The sequence below is a fragment of the Pseudoliparis swirei genome, chromosome 9 (genome assembly GCF_029220125.1).
Source record: "Pseudoliparis swirei isolate HS2019 ecotype Mariana Trench chromosome 9, NWPU_hadal_v1, whole genome shotgun sequence".
Classification (NCBI taxonomy): domain Eukaryota; kingdom Metazoa; phylum Chordata; class Actinopteri; order Perciformes; family Liparidae; genus Pseudoliparis; species Pseudoliparis swirei.
The window spans coordinates 16102281-16120452 of NC_079396.1; the positions used below are offsets into that span (position 1 = coordinate 16102281).

General features: G+C 41.9%; 2 protein-coding genes across 4 annotated transcripts in view; one reads left to right on the top strand and one right to left on the bottom strand.

The window, feature by feature from the left end:
* Window positions 1-55: 55 nt before the first annotated feature.
* adrm1 (ADRM1 26S proteasome ubiquitin receptor) lies at window positions 56-8011 on the top strand. 2 transcript variants are annotated; one of them, XM_056421990.1, is made up of 10 exons: window positions 56-156; window positions 947-1187; window positions 1790-1906; window positions 2368-2578; window positions 3028-3109; window positions 3201-3337; window positions 3819-3953; window positions 4310-4467; window positions 4837-4939; window positions 6242-8011. In XM_056421990.1, exons 2-10 carry the CDS (start codon window positions 978-980, stop codon window positions 6328-6330), a joined length of 1242 nt encoding a protein of 413 aa, XP_056277965.1. In that variant the 5' UTR covers window positions 56-156; window positions 947-977; the 3' UTR covers window positions 6331-8011. The 2 variants fall into 2 exon arrangements, with proteins under 2 accessions (XP_056277965.1, XP_056277966.1); XM_056421991.1 differs by having other exon boundaries at window positions 3031-3109.
* Window positions 6780-18172, bottom strand: part of lama5 (laminin, alpha 5) — a 96260-nt gene continuing 84867 nt past the window's right edge. For both annotated transcript variants that reach the window (XM_056421989.1, XM_056421988.1), the window contains exons 60-80: window positions 17523-17665; window positions 17256-17435; window positions 16831-16970; window positions 16046-16205; window positions 15407-15540; window positions 15068-15233; window positions 14369-14503; window positions 14059-14210; window positions 13653-13785; window positions 13278-13424; window positions 12972-13102; window positions 12645-12812; window positions 12125-12257; window positions 11851-12005; window positions 11197-11389; window positions 10863-11000; window positions 10242-10401; window positions 10001-10131; window positions 9719-9812; window positions 9382-9501; window positions 6780-8404 (exon numbers count right to left, since the gene is read on the bottom strand). In XM_056421989.1, the coding sequence (XP_056277964.1) occupies window positions 8256-8404; window positions 9382-9501; window positions 9719-9812; window positions 10001-10131; window positions 10242-10401; window positions 10863-11000; window positions 11197-11389; window positions 11851-12005; window positions 12125-12257; window positions 12645-12812; window positions 12972-13102; window positions 13278-13424; window positions 13653-13785; window positions 14059-14210; window positions 14369-14503; window positions 15068-15233; window positions 15407-15540; window positions 16046-16205; window positions 16831-16970; window positions 17256-17435; window positions 17523-17665 (3062 nt within the window). In that variant the 3' untranslated portion in view covers window positions 6780-8255. The remainder of the gene's footprint in view (window positions 8405-9381; window positions 9502-9718; window positions 9813-10000; window positions 10132-10241; window positions 10402-10862; window positions 11001-11196; window positions 11390-11850; window positions 12006-12124; window positions 12258-12644; window positions 12813-12971; window positions 13103-13277; window positions 13425-13652; window positions 13786-14058; window positions 14211-14368; window positions 14504-15067; window positions 15234-15406; window positions 15541-16045; window positions 16206-16830; window positions 16971-17255; window positions 17436-17522; window positions 17666-18172) is intronic.

Sequence of the window (18172 nt, forward strand, 5' to 3'; positions counted from 1 at the left end):
TCTTTTTCTCGAAGCTCGTTCGCGGTGACTGCAGGCGCGCGCACGACGCAACAGGAAGTCAGGCTCGTTATTAGTAACTGAGAGGACGTCAGAGCATATTTGCTAGAAGCGACGTGGAGAAGAAAAAGTTTATGAACTCAGCCTACACACATTCAGGTATTTGAACGCGATCCATTTGTTTAAAAAAAAACAGTTTCAAATATAACTGCTCCTTGTACAAAGTTGACTTGTTTAAACATGTTGAATTACTTTTTCTCATTAGTTTGTGAGGCATTTGGCCTTTTGTTGTTCGTGTGTTTATCAGGTCACGCGCTAACGTTAGCTAACATGACATCCGGCGTGACGAACGTTTCCTGGCCAATCGCTACTTTTGTTAGCTGTTAGCCTGCTCAAAACTACTGAAACTTTTGGATTATACCACAACACTAATGTGATGTTCAAATATCAAGTTTAAAGTATGATACTATACAAAATATGTGTCAGTCTACAACATAGCGTTTCAGTAGAAGTAGCAATACCTCGGTGGAAACTGAGTAACGTTAAAGTAAAAAGTCCTGTATTCATATTTTCTTTAGCTTCGCTAACGTACTTAAGAACATAAGTAATGGCACCACACTATACATTACTAGCTAGTAGTGAGGGTTGTAGTAAAAGTATTTGAACTAGGTACAAGTATGTTCCTTAGAGTTATTATTTGGCCAACTTGCACTATCTAGGTTTTTCTATGACTTGCAGGTAAAAAAGTAATTTATACAAGTGATACATTTCTGTCCGTCTCTACTAATTCAATTAATTATTGAGTTTAGTAGAATAAATATGGTTCCACATAGACACAAATAATGTATGTCGCCACCTCCGCGTCGATGCGTTACTCATACCAGTAATCATCATGCCACAGTGTCTGTAAACGATGGTTTTGCAAACCTGACCCCTTTTTTTCCTGCAGTATTCAGGCTTGTTTACAAAGAGATCTAAAGATGTCGTCAGGTGCTCTCTTTCCGAGCTTGGTGAGCGGCTCTAGGGGAAACTCCAGCAAGTATTTGGTGGAGTTTCGTGCTGGTAAAATGACCCTGAAGGGGAACGTAGTGACACCGGACAAACGCAAGGGCTCTGTATACATCCAGCAGTCTGACGACTCCCTCATCCACTTCTGCTGGAAGGATAGGACGACTGCAAATGTTGATGATGTGAGTAACTATAAAATTCTTACTGTTACTCAGATGTAATATTTCTCAGTTGTCAACTAAAGCAGTTGTCATATTTTTGGCCAATGTATCCGTCAAGCACTAGTCAGCAGTAATGATTTGCAATTTGTTAAATTCTCTTATTCAAGATCCAACTGCTAATACTTTAAATAATCAGTAATTCTAGTGAAAGTGGAATTTCTAAATCTAACCATGCTTGTACGTTGTTACTATCATTAGAGATTGCGTACATTCCACAAATGCCACTAATCAAATGAGGGTTGTGGTAGGACTCATGAAAAAAAAAAAAAAAAATGAACACTGTCTTACTTTGTCATTTTGCCCATTTCTATTATTTCTGTATTTTTACAAACAAGCATTTTCATACAACAAATGCTTACACATTGAATACTTATTTAGCTGAGCTTCAACAGATCAAGCAGGGGTCACTGTCTTTATTTCAGAGCTGCAGTGTTGATTCTATCAATAGCCTTTGTTTTTCATTTCAGTAATCGACTGACGATGATTTGTTGTGGCAGAGCCACCCCAGTGTTTTTTCCCCGCCTTTGTCTTGAATGCCTTATGTTATGGCTTTTCTGTTCCAGGACCTGATCATCTTCCCAGATGACTGTGAATTCAAGAAGGTCAGCCAGTGCACCACTGGACGCGTCTTCGTGTTGAAGTTCAAGGCCGGATCCAAGAGGCTGTTCTTCTGGATGCAGGTGAGAAAAAGATGCCCTTCTTCTTCTTTCTAAATGGGGGGAAATGGTCTTTTATGAATGTATGACATCTGTGTCCATTCATGTGCAGACAGCTGGATGTTCAAATATTTTTTACAAACTGAGTGGAAAACTGAAGTGGGTGACAATAAGAGTAATGAACAGAGGAGACATGATTACACATGATGACAGGGTGTGCATGGCTGTAATCAGTATTCAGGCACCCACATTTATGGGACTCGTTTGTGTCCCTTTTTTATTTTCGTCTGTCTAAAAATATGTTTTCATTGGTTGATATGGATTTTGTACATTAGTTTTCAGCAATGTGTTCATAAAATAAATTATGAAAACATTGACTAAAGCACACGTCGTAACATTGTTGGTGAATGGAGCCTGTGAATTTGGTCTGTGGAGAATTCAAATTGATTTTTTAAAGGAATCCCGGCGTGCCTCATTTCCATCAGGAACCAAAGACTGACAAGGATGATGAGTACTGTCGTAAGGTGAACGAGTACCTGAACAACCCGCCCATTCCCGGAGCGGCAGGAAGCGGAGGCGGCAGCGGTAACGAACTCTCTGCACTCGGAGGAGAAGGAGGTCTGCAAAACCTCCTGGGAAATATGAGCCACAACCAGCTGATGCAGCTGATCGGACCAACTGGATTGGGAGGACTGGGTGAGTAGCACTGGATAGTTCTTAGATATTTATACATCTTGACACTCACCATAGCAGACTCATGAATTTGTTGAGCGAGGGAAGTCGCCTTCAGGAAACAACCGTAAACACGGTGACAACAAAACAGGCTGCTGTATAAAAAGACCAGAATGTATGTAGAATTACAGAATGTAAAGACTCACAAGTACATTTAGCCTCCTTTGTAACCCTTGAGACAAAATAAAATATTTCATTAAAACAGGATTTTCAGCCCGAATGTCCTTGAGTAATTGAACAATTACAAAATGTTATTTAAAAAAAGAATAGAACTTCTTGTAGTAGCATTGAAAGCTTTAACATTTGTCTTTCTTTGTACTCTTTTTCTTACATCATTCTTTAAATCAACACAAAGTTATGTGAAGCTTATAACTGCTGTATTTGTTTTAAATATGTGTTCATGTTTGTCTAAGGAGGTTTGGGAGCTCTAGCAGGACCAGGACTTGCCAACTTGCTGGGCAGTGGAGGACCTGCCACAAGCAGCTCCTCGTCCAGGTCAGGCAGAACACAGATGTAGAACATAATACATGTGAAGAATAAGACAAATTACTCCCTAATATTTGTATTATAAATTATTCCTTCTTAGCTCTCGTAGTCAGTCAGCAGCCGCCACTCCATCATCAGGCGCAGCCCCCAGACAGAGTTCCTCTCAGGCCTCCACCACCCCGGTGACTCCTGCTGCCACCGCTGTCGCCCCTACAAGTGTTGCTCCTTCCACTCCAGGTACAGTGCTGTCATAATGTTTCAGCTTCACTGCCAATTAAGCTCTCTATTAGGAGGAAAAACTATATTGTTACATTTTATTTAATATATTGTTCAGTGTTTCCCCTACCATTATATTAGTAGTGTGCACCGCCCCCCCCCCCGAGAAGGTCGAGTTAATTTTATTTAATTACATTTTCTACGACGGAAATCCTTTACGGTTCCCTTTCCTATTGAACAGGTCAACAACTTGTTCTTTTATTAAACAAACTAAATGGCCGTATGTTATTTATCTAATTTATATCTCTACATGGTAATAGAATTTGAGAATTTGGGCTACAAGGTGACCATCTTGCAGCCTGCCTCCGGATCGCGACAAATGGGCCAGACGTGTCTCAGTTGGCATATCGAGAGGCTCCCCAAAAATACACTGCAGTGACAAAATCTGCACACTTTGTTAGGTGTCGTGATCAAAAGCTGTAAACCTCCGTCTCATTTTCAGCCTCAGCTCAGACCCCACTGGCCCCAGCCTCTGTTGGAAGCCCCGCCTCCCACCAGCCCATCCAGCTCAGTGACCTTCAGAGCATCCTCGCCACCATGAATGTCCCGGCAGCGTCGGCTGCCCAGGGAGCAGCAGGTGAGCGACTCGAGCGGCAAAGGATCACAGAACCCACAGCTCAGATCATTTCATAGTTTTGAGTCCCGGATCTGATCAGCAGAATAAAAGGAAGCAACTATAATGACTAGAAGGCATTAATGGCCATTTTCTGTTATTATTGAATATTTGCAGATCAAATGTAGCAGTCAAATTATATTACACACCATGTTGGTACAGATCATGGATTAAGGATCAGCTACAGTCTGTGAAACCACTGTGAGCAACATGATGAAATGTCAGTCTGAATAACCGTATCCGCTAAGTGAAGGAGACGGAGAAAAGAAGCCAACAACGGAGAATAAAAAGAATGACTGACGGTGTCTCCTGTTCTCTAGTGGATTTAGCAAGTGTTTGCACTCCGGAGATGATGGCTCCCATCCTGACCAACGCTGAGGTCCAGCAGAGGCTCCTGCCCTTCCTCCCCAGTGGAGAAAGTTTACTGCAGAGCGCTGATGAGATCCAGAACACCATCAACTCACCTCAGTTCCAACAGGTAACAGATAAACGCAAAGTAACTCCAAATAAACATAACAATTCTGGTTCAGACATTTATGTCGGGGGTAGCTGGGGGAGTCAACAATTCCATCCTCTGGAAACGAAAACAAATCTGAACAGATTTATTGAAATGTGATCTTTTTTATTGAGAATCAGACACAAACAATATCAAAGCTGTGAGACGGAGGCTGTATTTATAGATGCACCAATGAAGACCTCGCACACGCATCTGATTTGCTAAATAGTGTCTTCACAAGTACCTGTTGACTCAACGTACCTGATGCATAGCTAACTAGGTTTGGGCAGAGAGCTTTGGGTGTGTGTCGACGTGTTGACCAACCCCAGTGACTCCGCCTCCTCCCTCCAGTCCATGAGTATGTTCAGCAGTGCCTTGGCCTCCGGGCAGCTCGGCCCTCTCATGAGTCAGTTCGGTCTGCCGACGGAAGCCGTGGACGCCGCCAACCGAGGAGGTGAGACGCATGACGGGGACCATTTGTTTTTCAATGACAGTTTTCTCAACTTAAAGGGTACCTGTAGTGAAAGCAAATATGTAGCCAGATCAAAAGATAATGTGTTTCTAAAGGTTATTCATGCATTGACGGTCCAGTATTCAATAACAATACGTAGTTTAGGCTGTTCAAAGTCCTCAACTCCGACATGCGACATTGCACTGGAGCTTGAATATGTCGCGGGTGGTGTGACGTCAAATCGTTGAGAGATCGACAGCCAGCCACAGCGGATGTGTTCAGATACCAATATAAACAACGTCGGCGCGCAAACAAATGCTGAGAGATTGAGAATATGGACGATGAAAGATTGTCTGATTCAGCAACTGGATACTTGTTTGAACCTTTAAAAGCAGACTATCCCCATTTAGTGAATTGTGACAGCGATGATAGCGATGATTCTGATGAAGTTGATGCCGAAGGACCGCCGGTCCAGATGCTTCACCGTGCGGACCGTGCACGCAAGTCGGCGGACGTTTGGTGCAGTTGTGGGAAATGTGTGCCACAAAAAACAGACATAGAGTGCATTTGTTGTAAAGAACACAAACTTATGTCCGATGATATAGTGTCATTAGACCTCATCTGCTTCACACAAAAGCGTGAGCTTGATAGCTACATCGCGCATAAACCAGCGCTGGAGATGTCTTTCATTGATGCAATGTTCGGCCCATATGTTCGGGGGTGCTAGTGACTTTTTCTTTGCTCCGTCCGTCCCGATGAGCGCAAACCGGTGTCGGGAGCTCCGCGCGCCGCAGACGGCGGGCAGAGGACTGTCAACGCAACACGTAGAGACAGAAATGACGTGCTGCTGCTGTAATGTGGCGCTATAGAGAAAGTGACAGGGGGGCGGGCCAATTTTTTTTAATGTCATGCGATCTACCAATACTACGCCGCGATCGGCGTATTGAGCACCCTGATATAGATTGTGTAATTCTTGAGGCCACCGATCTATCCCAAGAAGCAACGCGTGTAGAAGTGGCTCCGGATTGGCTGAATTCCTTTCAACGACTCAACGTCATAGTTAGCTTTGACATGAGTAAATAACTAGCAAAATGGCTGCGCCCTGAAGCGTTCACGGACTCGGAATGTTGACAAAGAAATGTAAATCCTCGGGCTATGCGTGACTTGTTGACAATAGCGGCGGGGTAAATATGATTTATTTGATGCGCCGAATGGATGTAGCACGTTGTTGTTTTGCACTACAGGTACCCTTTAAACACCTATTTATTTGTTTATTTGTTCATATGCATGTTGTCTTCCTGTCAGATGTGGAGGCGTTTGCCAAAGCCATGCAGGACAGTAAAGGAGACGCCAAGAAGAAGAAAGAGGATGACGAGGACATGAGTCTGGATTGAAGCTCACTCTGCCAAGCCCGCAGTAGAATCTGTGATTTGATTTTCCTTGACAACTTTTTCTTAACCTATCTACCATTTCATGTTGTCTTCCACCTTTGTATACCAAAGACAACACTCTGCTCTTAGGGGGAATGTCAACATGTAGCAGAGCTGTCTGACGCATGAAAGTTAGGCCAGTTTCTCCTGTGACGACTTCCTTTCTTTATCAACAGCTCCGTTTTGTTCAATTGACAATTTATTTTACTCGGAAAGGTCCGTTTATGGAATTCAGGGGGATTGAGCCCACGGTTTGATTTTGTTTTCCTTGTTGCAGTTCAGAGCCTGAATAAGTGCTCATGCTCTCTTTCTTTTGTGATTCCCTCTTAATAAAAAAAATCATATTGGCACCCCAAATAACCGACCTCAATATCTATCTTTTGCAGATGGGAAACACACACTGAAAAGTGTAGTTTGTATTTTAAAAAAGGCTTTATTTAAAAATACATTTACAAACATGGGGGCTGGGAGTGATGGGGAAGGACAGCTTATTCTTTCTGTGAGAAATTCTGTAAAAAGTGGTTATATTACATAGAAGTTTCACACGCAAACACACACTCATGTTTGGTACATGTTTACATTTATGAAGGTATAGCGATGGGAAATGTTGCCTGAACCCTGGACACGAGCTGCCAGATGGTGGTTATGTTAGTTCTCACCTGTGAGGCTTTCAATAGTGTGACAATATAGCACTATATTCATTTAATTTGGGTTTTATTACCTTGGATGACTGAATTTGACTGAAAAATTGACAAAGTCATACAAGATACATTAGAGCGTTCAGAAATAATTTATTATAATTTGGATGTTGACATGAACACAATCACAGGTCGGAAACTGGTTGTTACAGTAACCCCAACGTGACTTGAATGCGGCATCAACAATGTTGATAGAATGAGAAAAGAGATTGTGTGAGGAGAAGGAATTGAACTTCAACCTAAATTATAGTTGAGTTTTTGCTTTGCACCCTTAGTGTAGAAAACGTTCAGTCCCTTAAACAAGCAACAGCAGCCAATGACTGATCGGCTCTTATCTTTCTTTTCTGTGTCCATACCAGTGGTGGAAGTATTCAGATGCTTTACTGAACTAGAAGTACTAATACCACACAGTGCAAATATTCCATTACAAGTCAAAGTAATATATATATTTATAATATATATATATTGTACTGCTTTAGATTGTTTAACTCACAGACTTTTTGTAGCAATGCAAACTCTATAAGGTCATATTTGTAGAGTTCGCTGTCTTGTGAGAACCTCATATCTCTAAAAAGTCTAATTTCATGAGCGAGCTAAGAAAAAAGCCCTGTTAACTTCACCGTGATGCATTTTCTAGCCAACTCAAGAGCTTTAAAAAATATTTGTCTGATATTCCGAAATGTCCAGTCCCAGGTGACATTGCCCATCTGCGCTGCCTGAGGACGTTGCTCATACATCCCAGTGTACCGACTCAGTAGGTATTCTTTACATTCTCTGCTAGAGATGCACGACACACAACTGTATACATCCTTTACTTTTCTATATAATGCAGATCCAGAAAATGTGTTTGGACGATTGACATTTTATTTTTCACCATTTGCTTTCAAATGCAAGACAATTCAAGCGGAGTTGCCTTTATTGACAATAAACTTCACATTTCAGAATTATCTTTCGATTTTAGAGTTGATATTTGATATCTTGTATCGGTGCATCTCTATGCAGTTCTTGTAGCACCCTGTAGCACAATAACAAACCAGTAATATTGCAACAACAAACTGTAAAATATAAAATATACATTTTTCTGAAAATAGAAAATAAATATTAATATATATTTTAAATTAGCTACAGTAACATGACACCCACCACCAGTAATTTGCAGTTGGAGAATGTGAAGATAAGACTGTATTGGGGTTACATGTGTGGGCAGCCCTGCGTCCCCACGGCTCCGTGCACAGCGAGGGGTCTGGACAACATGGCCGGTCTGCGGTTGATCGTCGCTTGGCGGATGCAGCCGTGGAAGTCCGGCAGGCCTGCAGGCAGACCGGGAACGATGACGCCACCTGGTGGACAGAGGGGCGAACAACATGGATCTAGAGTTACCGCCTCGCGCTTGTATTCCGCCACCAGCCAATCATGTTGCTGTTTACATCCACGGCTGTCCAACATGTCATCGCTTCATCATTTTAACCGATTACACATTTGTTTGAAAGTGACATAATTACCATATGAATTCTGGAGATATTAGTTACCGTTGAACACAAATTATATTTAAAGTGCAAGTGTATGTGCGACATTTGAACGAATTTGCTCCAGATGTTTCTTAGATATCGCGATCAATTAAATGATTTATGATTATGAATTGAAAAATTAAAAATACTTTCTGTTTCTAGAGGTACAGATGTGTAAATTTCAAACTATTTCATTGTTGATCCAACATTTTGGGCTTTTAAACCGATAAATCAATTTATCAAGAATATATTCTTGCAGCCTATTAACAGTTATCTAACGGTGTTTTCTATATAACTGGCTGTGGTGAAATATATCAAAGAGTCATGTACATTTGAAGTTTCAGTTATTAGTGTTTACCTGTTGAGTTAGTTTAAAGTGACTAACAAAAGAAAACCACCACAGAGAGAAAGGAAGTATGTATGCCGTTACTGTTGTGACATTATGTGTATTGTTGTCTTAGATGTGCAATGCTGTGGAGAAAATTCCTCTTGGGGATAATAAATTCTATAACAAGAAATAATTCAAATGTTACGGAAAATGCAATATTTGGGAAAACAAATGAATATTTTGAGAAACAATTTCAAGGAAACTGTTGGGATTATGGGTGTATGAGTGAACTGATGACATCAGAACCTCATTAGGACATTCAGTTGGATCCAATAAATAAACATCATCTCAGATGGTGGTTCTTTGTGGAAAACATGTTCACCAGAGGACATAATGAAACAGGGTCAGGCTGAAGTCCATGATTTTGTCATTGTGCAAAAAAGAAGGGAATAAAAGGTTGAAACAGGGACAGTGCACTCACCAGGTACCCCTCCAAGGTAAACGGTCTCTTTGGACCCTGCAGAGCGGCTCTGTTTGGGGCCCACGCTGTGCTCACTGGCTGCATCAACATGCAGCTGCAGGACGTTGTTCTTCTTCACCACTGGAGATGCAGACACGACGCAGCATCAATACCTCAGCGTTACATCATCAATACCTCAGCGTTACATCATCAATACCTCAGCGTTACATCAGCAATATCTCAGCGTTACATCATCAATACCTCAGCGTTACATCATCAATACCTCAGCGTTACATCATCAATATCTCAGCGTTACAGCAACGACACGGAGACAAAGAACCAGTTGGTGTCAACTCACTTGTGATTGTGTGCCAGCGTCCATTACATAGAGGTTCCTGAGGGGTGAAGGAGGTAGAGAATTCACCTTTGCCGCTGTTTAATGAAACAGTCACCTACACACACACACACACACACACACACACACACACACACACACACACACACACACACACACACACAACACGTCAGTTCACAATGCAACTGAATTATTATCATTATCTTCTTTTGTTTTCTTGCATTTCTGTGACAATTCAACACAAACAGACTCTAGCTGTTAAAACCCTCCCTGGTGACGTCTCACCTGTCCCTGTCTGAGAAACAAAGTCAGGCGTTGGTCAGGTGACGTCCCAGCATGCAACAGCAGCCCAGAGTCCAAGACGGGCCGAACCTCCAACTGGATTTCCAGATCCCGACCTAGAACCAAGGACTCATCTGCGGGGAGAAAGCGCCTTAAATCAGAACATCATGACCCAAACAAGAAGCTGCATCACGACTGGAATTTGTTTTCAAACACAGAAGAGAAGAAGAGTGACGATAAGTACCGATTGCCATGTGTCCTCCGTGGCCAGAGAAATACGCTCCGGGTTGGAGAGGACTCTGGAAGCAGGGCACCGTCCCCTGACTGTGAGTGGGGCTTTTTGCCAGGGCTTCGTTCAGCGTCAGCTCCCTGACACACCCGACAAATCCCCCAGAGCCCGGAACCTGAAGTTTAGAAGGAAACACGTCATGATGTGTGGCCCAAGAGCTTTTCTGTGCTGGAGTTGGTGTGCGAGGTCACTATCTCACGTTCAGATATTACTCATCACCACTGTCACATTCGCCTTGTAATTTCAACTTGAAATGTTCTTCTGTTCTATTTGAGTTATATTATCGACTTCCTCCATTAATCTGTATTTCAGTTCCTCATACAACCCCACATCAAAAAAATCAACTACCCTTTAAGATTTTGGGGGATTTCTAGGATCATTTCTAATTATAAAATGTAGTTTGTTGAAAACTGGTGCAGTCTATATGTTACTGCCAGCTTATTATTATATATTAAATATTCATTACATATTTAAGCTGGTGAGTAAGAATTACAGTTAGTAGAAGTAGAAAAAAGACTATTATTTATCTCCAGCATTGATACATCACATCCAGTCATGTAGCCGACTTTTTTTTACCGTCAGTGAGGCCGGGACTCCTCCGACATACAAAGGCCCAGCGAGACGGCTCCGGTCTCCTCCAGGGATTCTCTTAGACTGAGCGCTGATGCCGTCCACTATCAGGCTGATCTTCTCGCCTTCACGTTTTATAAACACCTGAGGTGACAAAGACAGAGCGGGTGTTATATTCAGGTGAATCAGACACAGTTGAGGCGATATGTTGCAACTCTGATAGACAGAGGAAATACATTTTATTCCATGATGATGGACTATAAAAGACAAATTACCAGATCAAAATATTGTCAAGTAGATTTAGTCAATTTCACTTCCTGGACCCTGCCTGTAACCTCACCGTGTGCCACTGGTTGTCGTTGTACTTCTTGCGGCTACGCATGCTGACCTTTCTCTTTCCGCCGTCCATCAAAAGCAACAGGTGGCCGTCTGACACGCTGAGTGACATCACGGCCACGCTGCGCCGCCCACCAGCTGCGTACAGAACCAAACCATCAGAGGAGTTGATCCTCAGCGCCATGGAGATCTGAGGCCTGCAGAGAGAGAGAGAGAGAGAGAGAGAGAGAGGATTACATGTTAAACTTGTTGTAAGCCCTGTATTTACTTGATGAATGCATGTCCAATAAATACTCCTTTAAGCTCTGGTTTGGGCTCCACCATATTCAGAGAAAGATATGTGGTTCGATCTGCCAAATGTTCCATTTTATTCACCAGCTAGTTGCTAACTTTGTCTTTTGTTTGGGAGTTCAGGTGGTTTATCAGAGCTTAAAAAATACTGACTGATGCTGACAGTAAAAGTGCCACAAAACTAAAGCAAAGTGATAAAAGAGACTAAAACACCGTGTCGATGTGATCATTCTCTGTACGTTTGACTCAACAACATGATTACAACTCGCCCTGAGGCAGACAGGCATGTGTTTACCAAATTTCATGAACTTGTGGGATGACTTTTCCCAATTGGTGAACACTTAATGTCCAGTGTGTTCACACTCACATTGAGCTGAGTGAGCTGGGCAGAGAGTCGTATCTCCGGTAGCTGTGAGTGGAGCCGCTGTAGTGCGTCGCTCCGGCCTCCTGACGCGACAGCTCCCCCTGACACGAGTCCCTGGTGTTACGGCTGCGAGACCCAGATGGCTTCCTGTGCTTCCCCTGTTTGAGAGAGTTGACATGTTGTGTCTATTACTGGGCACAGGCGTTCAGTTAGTGTCTAGTGTATCTATGGTAAAAGCAAGAATTGGCTCTGTGTGTGTGTGTGTGTGTGTGTGTACCTTGGGTTTGTTGCTGTGTTTGGGCTGCGCAGCAACGATCTGCTGAGGCTTTTTGGCAGCAGGACAGTCGAGAGGAACGTTGACGTTTTCTTTCACTTTCAGCAGGTTCAACACCGTCTGAGAGTCCTTCACACTGCCGCCAGGAGACACAAACACACGTTATAGACACAGCTGAAACACAATATATGTATGTATCAAGGACAATTATGGCAGTGAATCTTATGTTACAGCAGATCTATCAAGGAGTCAGAGGTCGTTATTTGGAGAGTTGAGAACAGGAAAACAACCTGTGTGTCTATAATAATAATAATAATAATAATAATTAAAAATCAGAATATAGAGATTTATATCAATAAATTGAATGCAGGAATACAGATAATAACGCTGGCATTACAACAATTTAACAAATAATTTTGAGTGATACAACTGGCTCTAGAAGCATATGATTTGACCTTGCTTTGTGACATGATATCAAAGTGTTGGATTGAGCTGTGTTGCTCATCCTGACATGACTTCTCACCTCTTGATGAAAACATTGCTGATACATCCAGTGAGATTAGAGAGGATTTGGTTGGGCATTCCTCCCAGGAAGGTGCTTCCCTCCGTGGTCGTCAAACTGCGTCCTCTGCTGTCCAGCCGGATGCCCTCCTTTGCTTTCTCCAGCACGTCATCCATGTACAGTCGCATCCTGGAGCAGGGTGAGCCATCAGACACTCATCACGGTGTCAACAATGCACGCTTTAATCGAGATTTGTACCGATGTTTGATGGCTTTGTGTTGACAGTTGGAACAAAGAGACAACTGATAGCTTTATGTGGACTTTTACAGGATTACACAGTGAGCCTACCCGTTGATGTTGTTGTAGAGAGCAATGTAATGGCTGTTGTCATCGTTGTACGTCTTCTGCGTCTTAATCTCACTGTTGCCAGCTCTCACTACAACATGGCCTTCATGCAAAAACACCTGGAACACTCCGTCCTGCACACACAACAGCCTTAGGTCAGAAGATGACACTTAAAATACCAAGAGACCAATGCAGGAGAAAGACAAACATCATGGAAGATACTTTGAAAGCCTTAGAAATTGATTAAAGATAGCTGACAATGAGAAACAAAAACAGAGGAAACTGGAAGAGGTGGGTTACTCGTCAGACCTGATCATGGTGGTAGAACATGAGTCCCTCTTTCTGCTCGGTCCTGAAGCCGAAGCTGGAGTAGAAGTTATTTCTGAGGCTGGGAATGTTGATGAGAGTTGAGAAGTCCAGGTAGCTCTGACCAGAGAAATGAGCCTCCCGAGCCAACTACACGGACACACACACACACACACACACACACACGAACAAAACAGGTTCAATCAGTGAGCATGTGCCTCAAGAGAATTACTGGTTGGTTAAAAGAGCAAAGATTATGACTAATATTTGAGCCTGAAGGGAAACTGAGATCGTGGACACCTGCAGGTCTAAATATACAATTTAATGCCATAGAAATGTACTTTTCTTTCCATGAGCTGAACGGTTGCATATTCTTACCAGCAAGTCACTGTCACAGCCAAAACTGACTCCGGAGAGCTTCATCCTCTTCAGGTCGATGTGGGAGTTCTGGGCCTTCACGTTCCTGAAGCAGCCCTTCAGAGAGCCCTGCTCGTGGAACAGAGTCTTCAACCTGAAAAGAGACAGAGACAGAACAGATATAGCTTTAAACAAACTAAAGTTTAAAGCTATATCTTTAGGTAATTTGGAGGCAGGAGTACTTCTCAACAAGCTTAACAGACTCACACCTCTGTGAACTATGGGCTTATATAATTGTTACAGCTAACATGATAGCAAATCTCCACATACCCTGTCTGCTGTATGTCAATTGTGTTTATAAAGTCCACTATAATAAATCCTAAATCCATGGCAATCCATCCACTAATAATGTGTGTGTACTACTCACATCCCGGGCATCTTGTGGTCTGGTACTCCTCCCAGGTAGTAGCTGCCACTGAACTGGGGGATGCTCTCTGTGAACGTGTGTGTGTAGAGGGCAATGCGGTTGTTCCTCACCACAATACGGTTTGGGTTTGTACGCAGGATGATGATCTCCAGCTGTACAGATACAAACAACCCGCCACACATCAACATAGACTAGAACACTTGAGTGGAAATTAACACTAAGACAAAAAAATAGCATTTTAAATACATAGCAAAAGTAGAAACAATGGGTATTCACATCGGAAAGACAAAGACAGACATGGCAGACTTACAGCTTTGGGGTCGGCATCACTGATCTTCAGGTATTCAGATAAAGGTTCTTTGGGCTCGAGCTCCACCAGATCGCCATCGAAGTCATAGAAAACCTTCAGTTTGCCCTGAAGGACCGCCAGACACAGGAACTGGTTCTGATGGAGGAGAGAGACGTGGAGAGAACATTGAGCCACGTAGCCAGTACAGTGAACTCGACCAATGCTAGGCGTTTGAATCTGATACTCCCTGATGTCCATATTTAAGAGTAAAAAAAATAATTGATACCTATCAGCCAACATATCTTTATAAGGAACCCTTAAATAATGACAAGATGAGCACTGAGCAGGAGACTACAAAGAAAAACAAACTGGCTCTGTGGTGGACAGACTATGTTTCTAAACATTGCAGATACTGTGTATTTCTGTACTGCATTTTATTAACCTATTGGCTGAGATTTACAACAATAATGACACATTTTAATTTGATTTGATCTGAATTAATTTCAGTCTTCTATCTGTAAAAATTAAAAAAAAGGCAATGAATGCAAAACAATAAACATTAACACTAACCAATTATTCCATCGCTACATCAGATAAAAAAATGTTTTGCTCTCTCATGCAGCTATAGTATATTTACAAAATAGAAAGTAAGATTGGTTCTACTTGGCTTCTGGAAGAGAAGAATGAATGAATGCATGCATGAGCGTGTGAAGTCTTTACCTCCTTGTGCAGCAGCAGCAGGATGCCGTTGTGTGAGATCAGTTTGACTTCCTGTTCAAAGCGCTGAATGCGAGCAGATTCATCAGCAAAGGTGATCTCAGCAAAGCCGGTACCGTCAAAGTACGCCGCGTCGTTCACCCAGGCCTGAGTCAGCACCGGCTTGGACCTGTTTTTATCCATGAGGAATCACACAGAAGAAGACAAATGGAAACTATGAAAGTAAAGTAAATATATAGAGAAAAGACAAGATGAAAGATATGGTCTGATAAACATAAACTGGAGGTTATTTAGCCAACATGCTTTAAATGATATTAATTGGATGACAACTTGTACACTGACCTGCCGTAAGGTTTCTCCGCTGTGGTGTTGAGTTGGAAGGCGTTTTCAAAGTTATACAGACTGAGAACTTCCTCGTTGAGTGTATCTAACTCGATACAGCCCTTAAAGTTAGGCAAAGCGAGCGGGGAGGGGGGCTGAAAACCAAAAAAGAGAATGAAGATTAGATAAATAAGTGCTACTATATATATAATTAAAACAAAATAGTCATGAATTCATATCCATAACATCTGTTAAATGTCTTTTCAAGATCCAGATATTTTCTGATTTGACTAAACTTTATGTTTTTTGAATTTTCTTTTTTTCTGTCTTTATCACTTTTAAATGTCTCACTCCTTTATCTTACATTATTGAAATAGGTTTTATCCGTTTCATCATAGAATCTGGTCCATTTGAATTTGCTGCCTTCTGTGAAGCACTTTGTAACTTGGGTTTAGAAAAAATGCTCCATCAATAAAGATTATTATTATTTCGAATAACAGTTTAGATTGAGTACCTTTTATTATTAATATGAATTTTTGTTAGTAACTACATGAGAAAACATTCAGTAATTATTTCTGTGCAAACACTGAAACGCGGATGCTCTCATGCAATGCAATGGTGGAGCAACTCTCATATGAAGGCTTTCCACCACGTGCTCACTTTAAAAGTACTTGGATATCCTCCCACGTAAAAGACGGTGTTGTCGCTGATGAGGTTGAGGAGCCCCTGATCCCCTCGAGCCACCACGTTGGCTTTGGTGACTTTCTGTTCCCCCTCAGAGGCTTCTGAAGACATGGACATCTGACCGTACTGTAGGATCCTGCATTCAACCAGGCAGACAAACAAATAAGAGACAAAAGACAAAAGAAAGCTGATATTCAGTATTTTAACTTGCATACTGTTATTATTTTTACACTCCTGTCTCGACTGGTTAGTTAATGTTAATGTGTGATTGGTGAATCCAAACTAACCCTTTAAAACACCAGTTACACAATAACAAAAATGTACAAATCGATCAAGGCGGCAGTAAACCGGCAACTTCTGTGCTCGGCAAGGTGAAATTATATCTATTGTTAAAGGAGTCTTGTGGCTTTGAAGAAAGGATAGATAATGGCTTCAGTTGCTTGTTGGAAATGGCAGTCTGACAGGAAGGTAAAACAGAGAAAGTATGATAAATATAGCCTACACTTAAACGGATAGATTTTTTTTCGTCAGTAAATTACTTTGACCGCCTGGTTCTCCCGTACCGTTCTATTCTAATGCGACTTCTTTACAATGTCCATGTATAAGACAACAATGTGTTGCATTTATTTGTATATTTCAATGATTATACTCAACAAAGTTGGAATAATAGTAAATCAATCCATCACCTCAAAATGTGAAAAACTTCTCAAGTAAAAATCATCCATTTCTTCATGTATGCACATATCCATAGTGTGTCGTACCTCTCGAGCACTATGCTATTGAAGTTTCCATTGGCCTTGACATCTTCAACCATCAGCACCTCAGCAGTGTCTCCTCCAACATTGAAGAACCAGCGAAGTCTCTTTCCCACCAACACCATGCCCATGTACTCCTTACTGGACTACAAATGTGAAATAGACAGTAATAAACTACAAGAAACCCTCCTTACTGCATCACAACTCATAGAAACACTCTCGAAAATCAATAAACAAAGAATACTCAGGAACGTATTGCTTACAACACATTGTGTGGCTTATCTTGAGTAATTGGGGAATGATCTCTGGAGAAGACATTGCTTTTGAGTTTTTTTAATGTATTTTTGTATTTGTTGGCGCTTTGAGCACCATAAGCCGAATGCCACCAGGTGAATCATGCTGGAGCGAGAGGCAGCGTCTCTGGTGCTTACATCCTTGTTGCCGAGGTAGAAGACGAACTGTTGGTTGCTGTTGTCCTGCCGCCTGGCTCGGGACGCCTCCGGCAGAGTGATGAAGAACTTCAGGGAGGTGTAGGCAGCCAGGTCGGCCACGTTGCGAGGAGTACGGACCTGAACCCCGGACGCCCCGTTGAACTTCACCGACACGCTCACCTGGAGGAGGAGGACGTTAGAGGCTTTTCAATTTCAACTTCTGTCTGTGTGTGTGTGTGTGGTGTGTGTGTGTGTGTGTGTGTGTACCTTGCTAGCAGCATTGCGCGCCTGCTGTATGAGCTGTCGGATGCGGCTGATGTTCTCAGAGATGTTCGGCATCTGTACGGAGTGATTCTGCAGTTTGTCTAGCTTCTTCATGAGCAGAGGAATAGTCTCACCCAGCGCGAGCACTTTAGAGAGAGATAAAGAAACTTAGTCCGCTTTGCACCAACAAGGATTTATTTAAAAACCAAATTAAACTTTGAATCATGTAGCAACTAAGTCTATCTTAAAATTAACTTAAATATCAGACATTAAATTAAAACCTCTATTTAAACATCAGTTACTCTGGATTAAATTAAATTCGGTTGGACCTTTAAACTCCAGTATTTACTTTAAACTTACACTTGAGGGTGTTTAACCTTTAAAAACAGCTCTCTTTTTGAGATGGATTCAGCCAAATAGTTAAATTAAGGGACAGACTCAACCAAATTGAGTTTAATGACGCTGCTGCTGAATTTCTCAAAATGCTGATTCAGCAAGGAAACTGTTGAACAAGAAGATTAAATCCTGACTGAGAGTTTTTATTATTACTGTTTTGTTGCCTGGTTTATAGTCCAACATTTCATTCTGAATGTAATAATATAAAACAAAGATGATAATTATTACATTTAATAAGCTGGACCCAAACAAATTAA

Excerpts from the sequence above, each read along its gene's own strand:
- adrm1 (XM_056421990.1), top strand. The coding sequence starts at position 978 with ATGTCGTCAGGTGCTCTCTTTCCGAGCTTGGTGAGCGGCTCTAGGGGA. Across the intron at positions 1,907-2,367 it reads GGCTGTTCTTCTGGATGCAG|GAACCAAAGACTGACAAGGA; the intron begins GTGAGAAAAAGA and ends CATTTCCATCAG. Across the intron at positions 3,954-4,309 it reads GGCTGCCCAGGGAGCAGCAG|TGGATTTAGCAAGTGTTTGC; the intron begins GTGAGCGACTCG and ends CCTGTTCTCTAG.